We start from the raw sequence: 21,217 nt of genomic DNA, 5'->3' as shown, positions 1-21,217 counted from the left end.
CAACAAAGGAGGATGAGATGAAAGTGGGGGAAAACTAAGGAGAAATTAGGAGAGAGTTGCCATGATAGAAACTAAGGAAAGGGGCGTTTTAATGTGGGAGTGGCTAGCAATGCAAATGCTGCAAAGTGCAAAAAAGCCAAAGACTAAATCGGGTTTCCTATGGGCATTGGCAGCCTCACTAATGTAGCTTCAGATGAGTATTAGGTGCTAAGCCAGCCTTCGTGAAGTATGTCAGAGGTCCAGCCAGCGTCCACATTTTGAAGCCTGTTTTTGTACTGCCCTCAAGCGAGGAATTATTTTCACATTTTTAAAAGAGTGTAAATAAAAACAAAAGGTCTGACTTTTTGTCAGAGACTGCTATGGCTCACAAAGCCTAAAATATTTACTCTCTGGCCCTTTTCAGGAAAAGTTTGCAGACTCCGGTACAAATAAAAGAAATATATTTTTACTCTGTTTCAAGATGCTTGACTGGAAAAGAAAGAATGTATGAGTCAAAGAGAAATTGATAGGATTGACTAAACTTTCAAAAAATGGAAAAAAGTCTGAGTGCGGTAGCTCACACCTGTAATCCCAGCACTTTGGGAGGGTGAGGCAGGAGGATTGCTTGAGCTCAGGAGTTTGAGACCAGCCTGGGCTATGTGGCGAAACACCGTCTCTACTAAAAATATAAAAATTAGGTGGGCATGGTGGCACACGCCTGTAATCCCAGCTACTGGGGAGGCTGAGGCGTGAGAATCCCTTGAACCTGGGAGGCGGAGGTTACAGTAAGCCTAGATCGCGCCATTGCTCTCTAGCCTTGGTGACAGAGTGAAACTGTCTCAAAAAAAAAAGGAAAAAAAATGGTTCATATACTTTGTGATACTTGTTAAATACAGGCATATTTATATATATTATCAAAGGTTGGTATGATAAGCTTGACTGGAAAAGAAAGAACATATGAGTCAGAATAGTAGATAGGAATGATCAAACCTTCGAAAAATGAAAAGATTCATATACTTTGTGATACTTGTTATATACAGGCATATTTTTTATACATTATCTAAGATTGGTATGATTTTAGAATACATTATTTTCCTTCTTATTTTGCAATATGCATAAGTTTAACTGTATATTTGGCAGGGCAGTTTATCCTTATATTTTCTGTTTTCTATGGTAAAAGAACTGTTAGTACATTTTCTTTTAATCCACATTTAGGGATGGATGATGCCCATAATGATGTGGATTTTAATGCTTTTACAACTAGAAATTAATATAGAAGAATATATAATTAGTATATTAAGTAATGTGTTTGTGTATGAATATGTAGCTTCTGTCTTTAATGTTCTTCCACATAAGACATTTTCCAGTAATTAAAAAAAAGCCCTTATGTGATTTGAATAGTCTGTTTCTGCTTAAGAAGCATCTTAGTCTAATTGATATTAACGTTTCTTAATTTTGTCTCTTGTCTGATTTTGTAATTTCAAAATATATTTAACATTCAAAGAAAATGTTTATGTTACACTGCAAAGCATTTCTTAGTTGGTATTTTCCTTGTTTGGTTCTTTCCAGTGAGCATATATTGAGCATTAATTAGGTGTCCAGCATTATCATTGGCATTAGGAATAGAAAATTAAAGAAGACCTGCTTATGGTCTCAAGTAGATATAGCCACAAATAATTGCAAAACTATACGATTAAATTTAATGTGGTTACATTTAGATTAAATACCCTACAGTGTTTTTATTGATGCCTCTTTCTGATTAGATGACAATTCAAGGTGAATAACTTCAAATGTCTGAAAGGTTCATGATGCAAATCCTTTCAAATGATTTTACTGTATAGTCAGAAAAAATTTAAATTCTTATACAACAATTTCATTGTTTTACTGTTAATTATAGCGAAGGAAGATGCAAACTGTGCAGTGTGCGACAGCCCGGGAGACCTCTTAGATCAGTTCTTTTGTATTACTTGTGGTCAGCACTATCATGGAATGTGCCTGGATATAGCGGTTACTCCATTAAAACGTGCAGGTTGGCAATGTCCTGAGTGCAAAGTGTGCCAGAAATGCAAGTAAGTTTTCATTTCAATTCAAAGCTGTGTATTGGGTTTAAGAGGGACCCTATTACTAGGCGCTAAAGGTTTGTGTAATATAATAGAGGTTGTTCATATTTTGGCTGTATTCATTCAGAGTGACTTCATCATACTTAAGAAAATTACTGGATATTAACGTTTATATTATTTTGAAAGAAGTCTAAACAAAACTGATTTTAATCATTTAAATTGCTCTGGTAGTCTAAAGAGCTAATTTAAATTTACCAACAGTTTAAAAAATAAGCGATATTAACAATTTAAAACAAGCATGAGAAGAATAAAGTAGCTTGTCTTCAGGGGCACCGGGGAGGGGATGTGATAGGATTTAAACCTGTTACTACAGACGTAGAAGAATTAGAGTTGAGCCAAAACGTCAGTCATGTGTTTGAATTTCCATTCCAGGAAGGACAATTTCTACTATTATTTTAATGTACATCTGCATCTCTCTAAAAGGCACCTTGAATAGATCCTGGTCAGCATAATTCGAAAATGAAATATGTGGCATTTAAAAATTTGTAAGGGGGTTATCTTTTCCTATTGTATTTCATCTCTTGGTCATTTCTCCAGTCTTTTCTGTGATTTCCGCTTGCACCCCCATGATTCTAATGAGCATGATAATTTGGGGATGTTACCACCATCTTCATTTACAGGCTGAGAATTTTTGTTGAAACCAGCAAGAATTATGCCCAACTGCCATGATCAGCCTGTTTTTATTATTTAGTTTTATAAGAAATAAGCATCAATATCTTAGAGTTACGTGACATAAATAGGAATATGTACCTTCATATTTTGGTAAAAATTAGATAAAATATTCAGTAAACATTTATTCGATACCTTGTATCTGCACTCAGTTTCTTGGGAAGGATTAAAAGAACTTGAAGGAAGAGTTCTTGTCCTCCAAGATCTTTCCATGTAGCTGAAGAGATAAAACATGTGACTTTTTATGGAGAGGTTGAACTGAATAATAATTGGAGGCCAACTGACCCATCTTCCTGTTGACTTCTGTTTATCCCACAGATTTCATTCAGAGATTCCTCTCTCAGCTCTTCTTGCTTTCCCCGTTTTTTTCTCTTCCCCGCCTCTTGAATTTAAAATCATAGTATCTGAAAGTGATTATAGTCAAAAATCTCAACAGAGATAACGCTGTAGGACAGGGGCCCAATCTTTGGGGGCAGAAGAGTGTTTAAAGAAAGGTTTTAGGTTTTCAATTATAATTCTTAATAATTATGACAAGGTTCATCTTTTGTAATAATTATTCAGCGTTTAATTGCTTAATAGACATCCTAAGCACTTGAAACTGCATTACATTTAATTATCACAGTAATGTTTATTATTCCCGTTTTATACCTGAAACTCAGAGAGCTTTAGTATAAGTTGTTTAGTGACACAGCTAGAAAACAGCAGCCTGAATACAAATAGAGATCTGATGCCAAATTTGATCCTCTTTACGTTATATGACAGTCTTTTCAATTTGCTGTGCCAAGATTTGTTCTTTCCACACAGTAGCACCTAGCAGTTATAGCGCCTTCCTCTCAAAAATTATATTTTAAAAGTAAAGATCAGAGGCTATTCATCTTGCCTCAACCCTTCCTCCTTTGCAGGAATCCTAAAATGGCTAGAGCAAGTTAACCGTAGGTGAGCATTGAGTAAAGATCACCATTTAGGAGGCAATCCTTATAGCAGGGTTACCTCTGTTACTATCTGCAGAGACAAAACAGATACTGAGGTATTTATGAACTGTGCAGTTCCCAGGACTGATGATTTTCATGATTACTTATGTTGCAAAACATAAGTTTAAAGATAAGCCATCATTAATGCTATCTTACTTTTTAGACAATCGGGAGAAGATAGCAAGATGCTAGTGTGTGACACGTGTGACAAAGGGTATCATACTTTTTGTCTTCAACGAATTATGAAATCTGTACCAACCAATGGCTGGAAATGCAAAGTAAGTTGTTTATTTACTTTTTTAAATCCTCTGTATGTTTTATACGGAGAACAGACAAATCGGATATCTATTCAAATCTATATATTACCATCACCTTTTTAAAAGCAGCTTTATTGACATATAACTGACATACAGCAAACTGTACACTCTTCAAGATAATGAACATAGTCATCACCGTCAAAGTTTCCTGGTGCCTCTTGGCTTGCTTTGTGGCTGTTCAAACCCAAACCCTCTGTCTTCCTAGTCTGCTTTTTCACTATAGATTAGTATTCACTTCCTAGAATTTTTAATAAAAGCTTCATATAGTATATACTCGTTTTTGGTCTGGCTTCTTTAACTCGGTGTAATTATTTTGAAATTCATCCCTATTGCTGCACAGATCAGTAGTGATTCTTTTGTATTACTGAGTGCTGGAGATACCACAATTTGTGTATTGAATCACCTGTTGGTGAACATTTGGGTCGTTAAAATTTTGAGCTATTATAAAAAATGCCGATGAACTCATTAACTAACTTCCTACCTCACTTGGCTTCTGCCCCTTCAGGGTGAGGTGTTCAGAGCCGGGTTGGGGGCAGTGGGGTAGTGGAGATAGCCCTTGGAATCCAAGGTGCGGTTTAGCTTTTAAGCTTAGTCTTCCTGGGCTGCTGGTGTCGCGAGGTTGAGGGATGGAGTTGACCCTCAGGTGCTGCATGGGCCTGGAGCGGGTTTTCCCTGGAGCTGGAGAGGGCGTGATGGCCCGTGTGCGGGAGTGGAAGGCACAGCATTGTCATTGCCCTTCTCGGAACTGCTTTCTCTAGGGAGGAGGTGGAGGGCCTGGGAAAGGAGGGTGATGTGGCCAGAACCCCTGGTCCCTGGCGTGGGAAGGAGGTGGGAGCAGACGCAGAGAGATCCTGTACCTGCACCCTGTCCTCGCCAGTGAGGTTTGGCACCTAGAACTGCAAGCAGTATTACCAGGTTCTGCTGTGGTCTTCAGCAAGTTCTACTAGACATCTGCCTGAGTGGTGGGGGTTGAGGGGAGGGGCTTTCTCTCCTTGGGGGAAAAAGAGCTGCTGGGTAACTGTGCTCAGCTGTGGCTACCTGGGAAGTGGGGCCTGAGGGCTGAAGGATTGTGATGAACTCTGGCCTGCTTCCTCAGGTAGTTCAGATTCCTTCTCTTGCTGAATGACTTATCATTGGAAAGGAAAAACTCTGCTGTTTGACTGATTTGTATATTTACACTCTTATCTTCACTCAGTTCCTCTACTTGCCTTTTTACTTTAATATGAAGTTGAATTTGTAATTCATTTTCTTTCCTAAGGAAAAAGGACATTTAAGACTATAAGTTTACCTTAGGCTATAGCTTTGGCTGAAGCCAAGTTTATTGTATTTGTAACTTTATGTATGTATATACCTTAGCTAATAACTTTATGTTTTTTAAGTTGTGCTGAAGTATGTTAATTTATGCTTTCATTTCATTTAAACAGAGAATTTAACTAAGGTAGGTTTTTTAAAATAAATGTTTTGATACTTGAAGTATTGACTTTTTAAAGGTGTAGCATTTGTGTTTATTAATTTCATTTAGTTAGATGAAGTCCTTTTACCTTATTTTTTGACTTGTTGATTCAACAAGTTACAACTGACCACTATTAATTGTTCCTATCAATTTATCATATTTTTAAACAAATAACTTGTGGCTGTTATTTAGCAACAGTGTTAATATGTTGTGCTTTTTACCAGTATAAAATTGTTCTTTATTCTATGTAATGTGTTTTTTGTTGAGGGATCAGGAAGGGCAGGTATTTTGCTTTGCCTGACACTATGGCCACGTAGGGTGTTAGATTAACAGTTGAATGGTTATCTTTTCACATCTTATTTTGGATTCTTTTGTGTTATAAAAATGTATCTTTTGAAAGCTTAATAGAGGTCACTGTTTGGATTGATGGTTGCAATTGAAATGCTTGGCTGTTTTGAGGCAAAATTTTTCTTATAATTTCTTTCTATTTTTCTCTTCTTTTACTTCCTGCAATGATTTATAATTCAGAATCTCATTTTGTGAGTGTAAATGATTATAAATATTAAAGATATAAATTTTCTCCCATTCCCCACTGAAAATGAAGTTTTTATTCCCCTTTTCTCTGATTCGATTAACCTAGATTGTAAACCTTGTCACAATTTTCTTGCAAAAATATATTTCCTCTGTTAATTCCAACTTTACCCTCAATCTTTTGGAGTCTTGGTTGTGATCCTTTAAAAATAATTATAAATTTTTTGAAACCCTACATGTCGGAAAGAGACTGTTCCTTTTAGGCTATAAGAACTTGGCACAGTATAATGTTTCATATTACAAATTTTTCTTTTTTATACTCTGAAAACATTTTCTTCAGTTTTTTCAGTTTATGCTGTCACGAGAAAAATCTTAACTTGAAAAAATTTAATCATAATCCTTTTTTTCTTCCTGAAAGCTTTGGGAGATGTGTGAATCCCCATCCCCGCCCCCACCCCCCGCCCCAGCACCTTTTTAAAAAAATATATTCACTTAAAAAATTACCTTCTTTACACTCTCTAATAATATCTAGTCTAGTAACTACTGGATAATTTTTGTCTCTTGCTCTTAATCTTCTTTATTATGGTTTTCATTGTCTTGAGAACTGGTAGAGAATTCTGGGTGTCTTTCTCAGCTTGTTCTGTCTCCCCTTTGGTGTGCTTCTTTTCGATTTGCTCTTTGTAATCTGCTATTCTCTTTTGAGAGTGACAGAATTACATAAATTCTGGGAATACTATTGGATACTTAATCTTTTTATTCTGCTCTATGAAGGCACTATAGTGTGGTGGTTCAAAGCTTATGCTGTGGAGTCAAACTGCAGTTTTTTCAGTTACTAAATGGATGATCTTTGGCTACCTGTTGAACTTCCCTAAGTCAGTGTATAGAAGGTTAACGGTACTTACCTCACAGGGATGTTGGATTTACTGAAGTGGTATCTATAAAGTGCCCAGCACAATGCCTAACACAAAGTAAGTACAGAAACAGTTACCATAGAGTTTTTCATGGATCGAAAGGTTTGTCCTTTGAACCATTTGAAGAATGATCATCTTTCTCTGCTGTTGAATTCTTCTGTAGTTCTCTCTGTAGTCTTGAGTCATAATTTGCTCATTTGTTTGCATTTAACATTTGAGTGTTTACTGTGTGCGAACATCACTGTAGTGAAGGCTGGAGATATTGGGGCAAATCAGTGTGCCCCCACAGGGCTGTCAGTCTAGTTTGGGGCTGCTCCCTGGTGAGCTGGAGTGGGGGTGATCTTTTCAGGATCTTTATTGTAAAACAGTCATTGTCAGATGGGTTTTTTTTCCTATTTTTATCTCAGGAATGTCTGTTCGTTGGTATATTATGCGTTTTTAGAAAGTTTTTACTTGAAAATAAGTTCAAACTCTAAAAGTTGGAAAAAATAAAAATAATACGTGTATCCCATTTACTCAGATTTATCAGTTGTTAGCATTTCATTATCATTGGGCATGCCCTCTCTCGCTTTCTGTGTGTGTGTGTGTGTGTGTGTGTGTCTGTGTGTGTGTCTTTATTCCCCCAACCCCCTACTATTTGAGGGTTAATTACATACATTGTGCCTTTTTACCACCATTTCAGTATGTATTTCTTAATAGTAGGAATATTCTTAAAAAAATCACCATCCTGCTATCAACTTCCTAAACTTACATCAATGTCGTATGTTTATCTAATGTACTAGCCATGTTCCAGTTATGTCATTTGATCTTATGTCCTTCATAGCCTACCCCTTCCTCCAAGTAGATTCTAGGATTTAGTTTTTGTCATTGGTATTTTTGAAGAATAGAGTTCTTCTCGATATACTTCTTTTTTCTTTTTTCAAACAGAAATTTCCCCATGTTGTTTTTGATAACCCCTTACAATTAGATGAGAGGCATGCATTATTGGCCAGAATACTGCAAAGTGCTGATCCATCCTCAGGGTATCACAGCTGGAAGCACACATTATTCCACTTTCCCTCATGAGAATCACGTGGTCAGGCTGTTGCCCAATTTCTGTTCCCCACTCCTTTGTATCTAATAAAGCAGTATGTGAGGATACTTTAAGACCATGCAAATATCTTGCTTTTCCTCAGAATTTCCTTCTAGATTTGAAAAACTTACTCCCTAGCCCGGGTGTGGTGGCTCACACCTGTAATCCCAGCACTTTGGGAGGCTGAAGTTGGTGGATCAGTTGAGGTCAGGAGTTCAAGATCAGCCTGGCCAACATGGTGAAACCCTGTCTGTACTAAAAATACAAAAATTAGCCAGGCATGGTAGTGGGTGCCATGTAATCCCAGCTACTCAGGATGCTGAGACAGGAGAATCGCTTGAACCCGGGAGGCAGAGGTTGCAGTGAGTCGAACTCATGCTACTACACTCCAGCCTGGGTGACAGAGATAGACTCTGTCTCAAAAAACAGCAACAACAACAACAGCAACAACAACAACAAACTTACTGCCTGATGATGCCATTTTAACATGCTTTCTTTTGGTTGCAAATGATGCATTTCCAGCTCTCGCACTCCCACCACATTTACCAGTTAGCCCTCTGCTTTCTTTTGTAAGCAAGAACACTTCTTTCACATGTTAAACTTACTTACTATTAATATTGGCTCATGAACTCCTATTATCTTCAATCATTTACAACTCATTACCTAATTATTTTTTGGCTCAAATAGTCCCATACTTGCTGTCAGTTGCTCCTTCAAGCTGGCACTGGTGTTCTGCTCTCACTGCTTATTTGAACACTTCATACTTTTTGGTGTAACAAGATGTTACAAGCTCATCTTATACCTCCCGTGCCCCAGTCCTGGAATAAGTCCATTGTTAAATAAGTAACCCACATTCCTTTAGTGGGGAATGGGTGCTGGGTGTGCTCATTGCTACTGGAGGGTGTTTGCTTCTTCACCCTTTCAGTAGGTGGCGTCAGGAAATACATGCATGTGTATACACTTACAGAAGTTTGTCCAACCCATGGCCCGCAGGCTACATGTGGTCCAGGATGGCTTCGAATGTGGCCCAACAGAAATTCATAAAATTTCTTAAAACATTATGAGGTGTTTCTTTTTTGGGGTGTGTGTGTGTGTGTGGGTGTGTGTGTGTGTGTAGCTCATCAGCTATCATTAGTATTAGTGTATCTTGTGTGTGGCCCAAGATGATTCTTCTTTCAATGTGGTCCAGGAAAGCCAAAAGATTGAACACCCCTACATGTTATGTATATACACATAAATATTCATATACATATACATAACTTAGAAATAATGAATTTATACCAGCACCTCCAGTTCTTATCCTTCTCCATTGAGTTCTTTGCCTTTTCATTCTTGCATGTCTGTTCTTCTACAATAAAAATTCTGGGTTGTAGAACAGCACATTTATTCAGTTGCTCAATCTAAAAAGCAAGTCTGCTTCAGTTTGCTCTCAGTAATAGATTTTATTCCCCTTTCTTTTCTTAGTGATTTAATTTTTTAAATATAGAAGGTATGAGTATACTTTCAAACCTCAAAACTATATGAAGTTTTACTCAGAATTGTCACTGTCTCTTGTTTATTACTTATACCGCATTTTCCCCAGCCTCTTGGAAGTAACTAACTTCATTGTTTTCTGTTTTAAACCTCCTGTTATTTTTCATCTAAGAATAAGAGGATATATTGCTCTTTCAGTGAAGGTAGCATGTTGTATATGTTCTTTTGCATGTTGCTTTTTTCGTGTAATAAAATCTGGAAATCACTTCCAGGCAAGTTAGGCAAGTTCAAGAGATCTCATTCTCCTTTTAAACAGCTGCATAGCACTCCATTGTGTATCTGTGCTATGGGTTACTCAGTAACCCATGGTATTTCAGTAGTTTATGATATTTTGCATTATAAATGATTTTACACTCCCTGGCTTTGTGCATGTGTGTTTTTGAATTCTCAGGGACAAATCTGTAGGGTAAATTCCTAGGATTATTGCCTCAGGAGTGTACACATATGTAGCTTTTTGAGATACCGTCAAATTCCCTTTTTTGGGGCTTACGGTACTTTGCATTGCCACCAGAGATGTGTGAGAGAACTTTTCCTACGTCTTTGCTAACAGGATGACTTGTTCAGCTTTTGAATGTTTGTCTGCCTTCTGGGTGAAAAGTAGTGTATCAATGTAGTTTTAATTTTTGTTTATCCTAAGAGTGAAGTTGATCATTTTTTCATGTGTTTAAGGGTCAGTGTTTATTTCTTCTCATGAATTGTCTGTTCATGTGTTTTGCCTGTTATTGAAGATTTTGGCATTTTTCCCTAAATTTAAGAGTTCTTTATAAGTGAGGGATGTAAGCCCTTATATGTGTTACATGATGCAGATACTTTCTGCTAGCTTATTTGTTCTTGTTTTTTTTTTTGCTTATTTGTGTGAGACTGTGTCTCACCCTATCACCCCGGCCATAGTACAGTGGTATGGTCATAGTTCACTGTAGTCTTGACCTGGGCTCAAGCAATATTCCTGCCTCAGCCTCCCGAGTTAGCTAGGAGTTATGTGTACCACGAAGCCCAGCTAATTTTTTACTTTTGTAGAGACAGGGTCTCACCATGTTATCCAGGCTGTATTATGTGTCTTTTGACTTTGTTTTTATTATTTTTTTTGCCATGCAAAAGTTTCTTTTTTATGGAGTTGATTTATTAATCTTCTTTTGCCTCTGGATTTTTGAGTCATATTCAGAAAGCCTTTCCCTACACTGAGGGTATAGAGGACACAGATAGTCTTCTCATTGCTGGTAAGCAGTATGTTCATATTGTCTAATTTGTTTGAGTCATAAGATAATGTCTTTATCCCAAAGACATTTTTTGCAATTGCTGTATGTATATACATTACAGTAACTAAATCTTTTAGTTAAGAGATTCTGGAAAAGAATTGACAATGGATCTAAAGTAGGTTAGTTTCTCTTGAAAGTTTTTTTTTTTTTGGAGGGGGGAGGTCATGATTAAAAATATTTTGTACTATCAGATCTGTTATTTGGTAGTTTTCTTTTATCCTTACCTGTAGTCTTTCAATAAAGTGGGAAAGAAGATGAGATTTCAGTTTGGTATCAGAACATGTATAGGCCTGGGCAATATAGTGAGACCCTGTCTCTACAAAAATAAAAAAAAAATCTGGGCATGGTGACACATGCCTGCAGTCCCAGCAGTTTGGGAGGCTGAGGTGGGAGGACCACTTGAGCCCACGAGGTTGAGGCTGCAGTGAGCCATGTTTGTGCTACTGCACTCCAGCTTGGGTCACAGAGTGAGATTGAGATCCTGTTTCAAAAAAAAAAAGAACATAGATAAATAGATAAATTTTAGTCACTGATTGGTAAATGAGGCTAGCAGTGTCTTTTTACTATAATTTAAAAATTACCTTGATGAGATTGAGTTAAAGGTTTAACATACTGGTATCCTGATTTAAAATTTACCAGTGACTATGTTTCTGATATCTAAGTTTATAGATTTTCTGAGATTAGTCTTTTAATTTATAGACAATGATGAAGAGCAAGGATTATATCCAAAGAATATTTTGGCTAGGTTGGCAGGTATGGTTAAGCAAAATAAATATTGGTGGTTAGCAAATCTTTTCTGTCTGTGCTTTTGAGTCTATAGTAACTTTGTTACATCTGGGTATCTACTATTAGAAAATGCCTACACATTCTAGATCAGTCTTTACTTTTTAACTTAGGTACCTCACATAACATGATTGATCCTCATTTTCTTAACTAAAAAATGAGTATGAGAACTTTTCCTGTGTAATTTTCAATCCATTTGTAAGTACTTAAGTTATCAAACATGTTTTCATTAGGTTTTCTGGTGTGTGGCTAATTCTAATCCATAAATCCTTGTATACTTTGGCTTTCATTCACTTAATAATTGTCTGCTTTGATGAATACCTTCTGATTTAAGTTCTAGTGTAGCCAAATGTTTTATATATCTATAGTCAGAAAATTTAAAATTTGTTTGTACCTTACCATAACAAATGTTCTGAATTTTGTAGTATCATCCCAACATACAGTGAATACCGAATTGGAAAAACAGATTTCTAATGAGGTTGATAGTGAAGAAATGAAAATGTCTTCTGAAGTGAAGCATATTTGTGGTGAAGATCAAATTGAAGATAAAATGGAAGTGACAGAAAACATTGAAGTCGTTACACACCAGATCACTGTGCAGCAAGAGCAACTGCAGTTGTTAGAGGAACCTAAAACAGTGGTATCCAAAGAAGAATCAAGGCCTCCAAAATTAGTCATTGAATCTGTCACTCTTCCACTAGAAACCTTAGTGTCCCCACATGAGGAAAGCACTTCATTATGTCCTGAGGAACAGTTGGTTATAGAAAGGCTACAAGGAGAAAAGGAACATAAAGAAAATTCTGAGCTTTCTACTGGATTGATGGACTCTGAAATGACTCCTAAAATTGAGGGTTGTTTGAAAGATGTTTCATACCAAGGAGGCAAATCTATAAAGTTATCATCTGAGACAGAGTCATCATTTTCATCATCAGCAGACATAAGCAAGGCAGATGTGCCTTCCTCCCCAACACCTTCTTCAGACTCGCCTTCACATGACATGCTGCATAATTACCCTTCAGCTCTTAGTTCCTCTGCTGGAAACATCATGCCAACAACTTACATCTCAGTCACTCCAAAAATTGGCATGGGTAAACCAGCTATTACTAAGAAAATTTTCTCCTGGTAGACCTCGGTCCAAACAGGTAGGGTGATTTTAATGATATTGAGAGAAAAGACATTGGAACAATTCTATAAAATCAGAAGGTATATGTGTAGTTTTGGTGTGGATGGCAACTTTTTCTGTCTTCAGATAGAACTTCAGTGTAATGTTGATTATGTGTTTCAGCCATTATTTTTTAAATGCTGTTAATGAAGAATGCCATTTGATTAAATTTGAAGGGATCTTATTTGGAATTTCAACTCAGTTGGGCCATAAAGATGCAACCAATTGATAATAGTTTCTAATAGAAAGAACTTTAAAAATTCTTTTAGTTCTGTGCCTCAGTAAATATAGAGCCTAAAATACGTATAGTTTTGGGTATACGTAACTAACATCTATTATTTCCTTCTAATACATTTATTTATTGATATTATTCGTTGTATATATTTTTAACTGGATAAACATCAACATTTATGACAGGAATTTTCCATGCTGGGGAATTTCTCATTTTGGTGTTTTTATTAATTGCTAACTCTTGTGGGATTTCTCTTTTCAAGTAGGACTTATTTCAATAGTTTCATGGAAAAAATCTTAGAATTGTACTATTGATTTTCAGTAAGTAAAGATAAATCTTCCTGTGTCTGCTTTACATCATGTACATTCTACCCTTTAAGAATGAGTTCCATTTCTTTTTAAGTGAGATTTAAATAAAACTGCATGGCAAAATGAGGATACTATAGGTACGAATTATTTATTGTTTTACAAATTTGCTACTTTCTGAAGTGTTTTTAAAATTGCAAGATAAATAGTGGAGAAGTGTTAATTCACAATAGTAATTTGGAGTTTTAAGTTTCATGATTGAAATCGCTTCAAGTTAAGTTTTAAGTTTCATGATTTAAATGGATTAAAGTTTGGCTTTTTATAGGAATAATACCTTGATTTTAATCGTATAATTTTTAAACTGTAAGGCCAGGCTTTTAAGAAAATCATTTTTTAATGTGAAAATTAGTCTCCTCTATATCAAACCCAGATATATTTTATTCTCTAAAGACAAGGTACACGAAAGGGAAAGTAGTTGTCAGATGGGATTTAGCTGTTTCTGCATGGCAAAGACGTGTGCAGTAAAACTAGGCCACTCTTTATATATGCCTTTTTCTAAGTATTTTCCTTGACAGTTATTTCTGCTCTACCACGAAAAGTTTTTCTTCTCAAACCAGTTGTTCTCCTTTCCAGTAAGTTTTTGGTTTTGTTTTGAATAGCTATATAATAATTATGTCGTTCTGACTCTGAAAAGACTTTAGCAATGGAAATTTGAATCTCAAATTTACTTTTGGTTGATATATTTACATTCTTTAAAGATACTGCTTCATATGTATTCCTGTTAAATTTTATGTATCTCTCCTTCCTTGAAGACTTTTGTTTCAATGGAGAAACCAGGTTCAATACATTAGGAGTCTCTTTCTGTAGATTTTATGTTCTGAAATATTGGGGAGGGGGGTGTATTTCCAGGCTTATTCCATCTTATATGAGCCATGTCCTAGTATTTTGCTGAGCTCTCTTTGAATTCCCAAGTCCGATGATAATCTTTCTATTTTTCTGCCCCTCTTGTTACTACTTCATCATTTGCTGCTAATCTTGTAAGCATTTTGTAGGCTGTGTTTTCCCTCCCTCCAGCTTTTTAGTTTTCCAGTCTTGGTTTTGGTTATCTAGCAAACAGCCTTCACTTGATGATGAACCTGCTAGTATAGTGCTGTTATTAGGGAGAGTATGAATTGAATAGTACAAGATAGATCTTCCATTGGTGAGGCACTGGGACCATAACTTGCAGGAAATATTCTACAGTTAGCAGGAATGTGTATATACATGTATTAGAAATACTGAAGTTCAGTATTCTGTTACATGAGTTTCTTTGATATTAGGCATTTCTGTATTATACTTCTTTTTTTATTTACTGTTGCTTCTACGTATTCTTCACATTGGGGACTGGCTGTAAAATAAGCTGCATTTTCCTGGCTGTGATTGTGATGTAAGCAAGATTCTTTGGTTTCCAGCTATTTTTTGTTAACGTCACTGGCATTTTCATATTTTGTTGAACATTACCAATTCTTTGGTCTTTACCAGTACAATAAATACTAACCAAACAAATGTAGATTTACCTTAAGTTCTGTTTCATGTTGGGCAAATTATTAAGTTGATTTTAATGATTTTCTATAATAGTATTATATGAGCTTTTCTAGGAATTCATTTCAAAATTAAACGAACATTTTAATAGAAAACATCTGAAAGATCTATTTTGTGATAGCTAGTGATTGGATTATCAGATGTTATCTGGAGGTACAAGCTAGCCAACCAGTAGAACGGTGAGCCAGTGCTGTCTAATAGAAATATGATGCAGACCATATGTGTAATTTTAAATTTTCCAGTAGTTACACTTAAAAAAAAAAACAGGTGAAATAAATTTTAATCTATTTTATTTAACCTGGTATATTCAAAACAATATTTCAGGATTTAGTATAAAAATGAACAAGATGCTTTATACTTAAAACATCAGTTCTGGCTAGCTGCATTAGAAGTGCTCAGTGGTCACATATGATGGTGGCTGCCTTATTGCACGATGCAAGACAAAACATTTTGAGAAATACAAAAAGAGCAGTTCCAGAACTATTGGTGAAATTAAAATACCAAAAGAATTCAAGATTGACAAACTAAGACTGTGGCTGTGCTTTCACAATTTTTAAGGACTGAAGTAGAAATATTCTTTTTCTGTTCTTCATGGAACACATTTTAATGCAGATAATTGCTAAACCATTTGTTGCAGCAACAAATCATTCACATCTTCAAGTATATTCAGTTTTAAATATATAATCCAAATAACCCAATATTGGAGATTTTCTGAAGGTGAGATGTTAGGACACAGAAAATGGGATTTAAATCTCAGGTATTGGACATCCATTATCAAATATCTAATCGCATAGAATTCTTTTTCTTTAAGGAGGTTAGTAATTAAAAGTTTAGTTTTTTGTATTTTTCCTTTCATATGGAATATTTCAGGTGCTATTTAGTGAGAAATATGATGCTTATTTTCTTTATGACGTGTTTCAAATATATCTCAAATGTATGATTTAGAACCTAACTGACTACAGGAATAGTAACACATTTTTCTGATGGCTGTGAATAGAATAAGATTCCTTTGGATTTTTGTATTTTTGCCTACTGTAGATGCAGGAATTCACAAAGATGAGAAAAAATTAGACACGATAAGGTAGGAGAAGTAACAGACAGCAAATTGGATATTGTTTCATACAAATTGTCCTAATGACCTAGGTGCATTTTCTCATCTTTTATTGAAGTTATATATTCATAAATAATTTAGTATTTCATTTTTCAGCAATTAAAAATATTTTTTATTTTTTTATAGAGATGGGGGTCTTGCTGTGTAGACCAGGCTGGTTACAAAGTCCTGGCCTCAAGCAATCCTCCCATCTTGGGTCTCCCAGAGTGCTGGGATATATCATATATTAAAAAAATATATATCATATGTTATATATAATATATAACATATATTGTATAATATATAGCATGTATTATATAATATATATCATATATTGCATAATATATAGCATATATTATGTAATATATAGCGAATAATATATAATATATATCATATGTCATATTTTATACCATATATCATATAATATATATCATATATTATATTACATATATCATACATTACATAATATATTTCATATATTTATTATATATGGTATATATTACCTGTAATAAATTATTTACATATCATATAATATATAATTTATATATTAATATAATATATATTTTATGTAACATATATTATATATAATATATATAATATATATTATATATTAATATATAATATATAATATATATATTATATACATGCCATAAAATATAATATATACTATAGTTCATTATATAATATAAAAAATATATATTATATGTAATATAGATTATGTCATATTATATTTATATTATATATAATATGTAATATATAATAAATATAATATATATTTATTATATGTAATATATATAATAAATGTAATATGTAATATATTATATGTAATATATAATATATATTATATATAATATATATTATGTAGAATATAACATAATATATAATATATATAATATATATTATATATAATATAACATAATATATATAATATATATTACATATATTATGATATATTATATATAATACATATTATATATTATATATTACATATATAAAATATATATTATATGTATATAACTGTTTTTAGACAGAGTCTTGTTCTGTTGCACAGGCTGTGGTGCAATGGCTCCATCTAGGCTCACTGCACCCTCTGCTTCACGGGTTCAACTGATTGTCCTGCCTCAGCCTCCCAGGTAGCTGGGACTACACCACACTGGGACTACACCAGCTGCCACCATGCCTGGCTAATTTTTTTTAGTATTAGTAGAGACAGGATTTCACTGTATTGGCCAAGATGGTCTTGATCTCCTCACCTTGTGATCCTCTTGCCTTGGCCTCCCAAAGTGTTGGGATTAGAGGCCTGAGCCAAGATACATATTTTTTAAATGAAGAAAAATTTCAAAGGTACTCTACTTGGTACAGTAATCAAATATATAAATTGAGGAATAAAACATAACCATGAAACATATTGATAACTGCATATGGAAAATACAGACGATAATGTTTTAAATAACATATTTCGAAAGCACTAACTAGTAATTTGAAGAGTTTGCATTTGACAGGCCGGTATGAACATACCTTGAATGCAGCAACACAGGTTCCCCATAAGACAAATCAAAATCAGGGAAAATGAAACCACAAAGGTTCAATCTGCTCTGACCTTTGAAAAACTCAGCACAGACAGTCGCACTTAGGACCAAGGGCAGGAGATCCCTAATCCCACCACCATGGCGATAGGGCATAAATATTCCAGGGTGAAGGCACAATCCAGATTGTGAGGTCCAACTGCTGCCAGGCAGGCAGTAGTGCTTTTACAGGTACAGGAAGGTCATGGAAGGCTCAGTGATTTGTTCCAAAAACTGAATCCTAAGCCCACACATTACTATGCTGTACTTCTTAAAATAAGTTATGAGATGGGAAATAGGGCACCCACAAATATACATACATATATACATATGTGTGTATATATATATATAATTATATATAATGTAATACGAATAACATGTATAATAGGTATAACATATATAATTTCCTTTCACATCCTGAATCCTTACATTCTATATAATATATTATCTATAATATAATGTATAATAATGTGTAATTATGATATACACTATAATACATATAATGTATAATTATTATATATAACATAATATATAATTATTTATATAACTAAATGAGTATATATATTATTATATAATTACATATAATTATATATCACATAATATATAATATATATCATGTATAATATATGATATATGATATAATATATAATATCATATGTATAATATATAATATATAATATATAATAAATATAATATATAATGTATTATATATTACATATAACACGTAATATATTACACATAAAATATAATATATAATATATTATATAGTATATAATATATATCATATAATATATAACATTATATAACATATATCATAATGTAATATATATAATATATATGACATATATTAGATTACATATGATATTTTGTTTAGTAATAATATAATATATAAAACATGATATATTATTTATACTATATAATGACATATTTATTCTACATTAAGATGTATTATATATATCTATATATCTATATAATATATATATAATATAATCATACATAACAGAATATTATATAATTATGTATAATTGATAACGTATAGAAGATATATCATATACATAATATGTATCATATATTATACGAATCATATATTATATCCATAATATATATCATATGTTATAATATATATCATGCATTGTATAATATGTAGCATATGATATATAATGTATATCATATTATATAATATACAGCATATAGTATAAAATATATATCATACATCATATTATATTCCATATATCATATAATATACATCATATCTCATATATAATCATATGTTATATTATATATTGTATATTATATTTATTATATATGGTATGTATTACCTATAATGTATTATTTACATATATAATATATAATTTAAGTATTATATAATATATGTTTTAAAATATGATATATATAATATATATTATATATTTTATATATGATGTATTTAATATATAATATATGTAATATATAATTAATATATCCATAATATATAATATATAATATAAATAATATACATAAAATATATAATATATGTATATAATATATAATATATAATATAACTTATATACATGTCATAAAGAAGATATATATTATAGTTCATTATATAGTATGCATCTCATATATTATATAATATATATAATATATTTATTATTTGTATTATATATAATTTTAATACGTATCATAATATATATTGTGTCATATATAAATTATATATTATATAATATATGCAATATATATAATACATATAATATATATTATATATAATATGACATAATATATTATATATATTGTATATATTATTAGATAATATATTATATATTACATATTATATATAATATATAATACGTATATATAATTTATATTTTATATATATAATTGTTTTTAGACAGAGTCTTTTAGTGTTGCACAGACTGGGGTACAATGGCGCCATCTTGGCTCACTGCAAATTCTGCCCGACGGGTTCAAGCGATTGTCCAGCCTCAGCCCCCCAAGTAGGTGGGACTGCACCACACTGGGACTACACCAGCTGCCACCATGCCTGGCTAATTTTTTTTAGTTTTAGTAGAGACAGGATTTCACTGTATTTGCCAGGATGGTCTTGATGTCCTCACCTTGTGAGCCTCTTGCCTTGGCCTCCCAAAGTGCTGGGATTAGAGGCCTGAGCCAAGATACCTATTTTTTAAATGAAGAAAGATTTCAAAGGTACTCTACTTGGTACAATAATCACATGTATTAACTGAGGAATAAAACAACCATGAAACATATTGATAAATGCACATTGAAAATACAGAGTGTAATGTTTTAAATAACATATTTGGAAAGCACTACCTAGTAATTTGATGAGTTTGCATTTTGCAGGCCAGTATGAACATACCTTGAATGCAGCAACACAGGCTCCCCATTAGAAAAATCAAAATCAGAGAAAATGAAACCACAGAGGTTCAATCTGCTCTGACCTTTGAAGAACTCAGCACAGACAGTGGCACTTAGGACCAAGGGCAACAGATCCCTAATCCCATCACCATCGTGATAAGGCATAAAAATTCCACGGTGAAGGCACAATACACATTGTGCAGTCCAACTGCAGCCAGGCAGTCAGGAGTGCTTTTACATGTACAGGAAGGTCATTGAAGGCTCAGTGTTTTGTTTCAAAAACTGAATCCCAAGTCCAAACATTACTATGCAGTACTTCTTAAAATAAGTTATGAGATGGGAAATAGGGCACCCCCAAATATATGTAAATATATGTGGGTATATATATATATAATTATATAAAATGTAATATATATATCATATATAATATGAATAACATATATATAATTTACTTTTACGTCCTGCAACCTCCTATATATTTTGTATATTATAAAATATTATGATATATTATTATTATATACAATATAATACATATAATAATGCATAATTATTATATATAACAATATATAATTATATATATAAGTATAAAATTACATAATTACATGTAATAGAATAAATATCTATAATACATAATATATAATTTGTAATATATTATATAATATATAATATATGTATAACATTATATGACATGTAATATTTCATATATAATATATAATGTACTGTATATTACATATAATATGTAATATACATAATATATAATAGATATAAATTATATAATGTGTATAAGATATTATATATTCAATAACATATTATATATTATATCATAATATAATATATATTATATTACGTATATGATAGATTAAACATATAATATCTTACATTACGTAGAGTAATAATATACAATATATAATATATTATGACATATATAATATATTATGATATAATACATAGTATATATTAAGATATATAATATACAGTATGATCATATACAATAGATTATTATATAATTATATATACTATATAACATATATAATATATATCATATATTATATATTATATATCATATATTACATATAATATATATCATATATTATATATAATATATATCATATACTATATATCATATATATCATATGTTATATATAATATATATCTATATTATATAATATATGATGTATATAATATATAATATATATCATATATATTATATTATATATGTATCATATTATATATATCTTACATTATATAAAATGTATATCATATATGTTATATATCAGATGTTATTTTTCATATATTATCAATGATATATATCATATGTTATATATACTATAT

At 32.4% G+C, this 21,217-nt stretch overlaps 2 protein-coding genes across 2 annotated transcripts in view; both read left to right on the top strand.

Annotated features, from left to right (window-relative positions):
* LOC129528463 (B melanoma antigen 3-like) overlaps positions 1–2,036 on the top strand; it is a 48,558-nt gene extending 46,522 nt beyond the window's left edge. The window contains exon 4 of the mRNA XM_055368859.1: positions 1,877–2,036. Within this exon, the coding sequence (XP_055224834.1) occupies positions 1,877–1,927 (51 nt within the window). The 3' untranslated portion in view covers positions 1,928–2,036. The remainder of the gene's footprint in view (positions 1–1,876) is intronic.
* Positions 2,037–3,908: 1,872 nt separating this feature from the next.
* LOC129528462 (histone-lysine N-methyltransferase 2C-like) lies at positions 3,909–12,721 on the top strand. The gene is made up of 2 exons (XM_055368858.1): positions 3,909–4,017; positions 12,021–12,721. The coding sequence occupies exons 1-2, from the start codon at positions 4,011–4,013 to the stop codon at positions 12,719–12,721; spliced, it is 708 nt and encodes a 235-aa protein (XP_055224833.1). The 5' UTR covers positions 3,909–4,010.
* Positions 12,722–21,217: the final 8,496 nt, after the last annotated feature.

Source organism: Gorilla gorilla, chromosome 17 (genome assembly GCF_029281585.2).
Source record: "Gorilla gorilla gorilla isolate KB3781 chromosome 17, NHGRI_mGorGor1-v2.1_pri, whole genome shotgun sequence".
NCBI classification, from domain to species: domain Eukaryota; kingdom Metazoa; phylum Chordata; class Mammalia; order Primates; family Hominidae; genus Gorilla; species Gorilla gorilla.
Note: the sequence above shows the minus strand (reverse complement) of the source record. Positions and strands in the feature narration are given on the sequence as shown.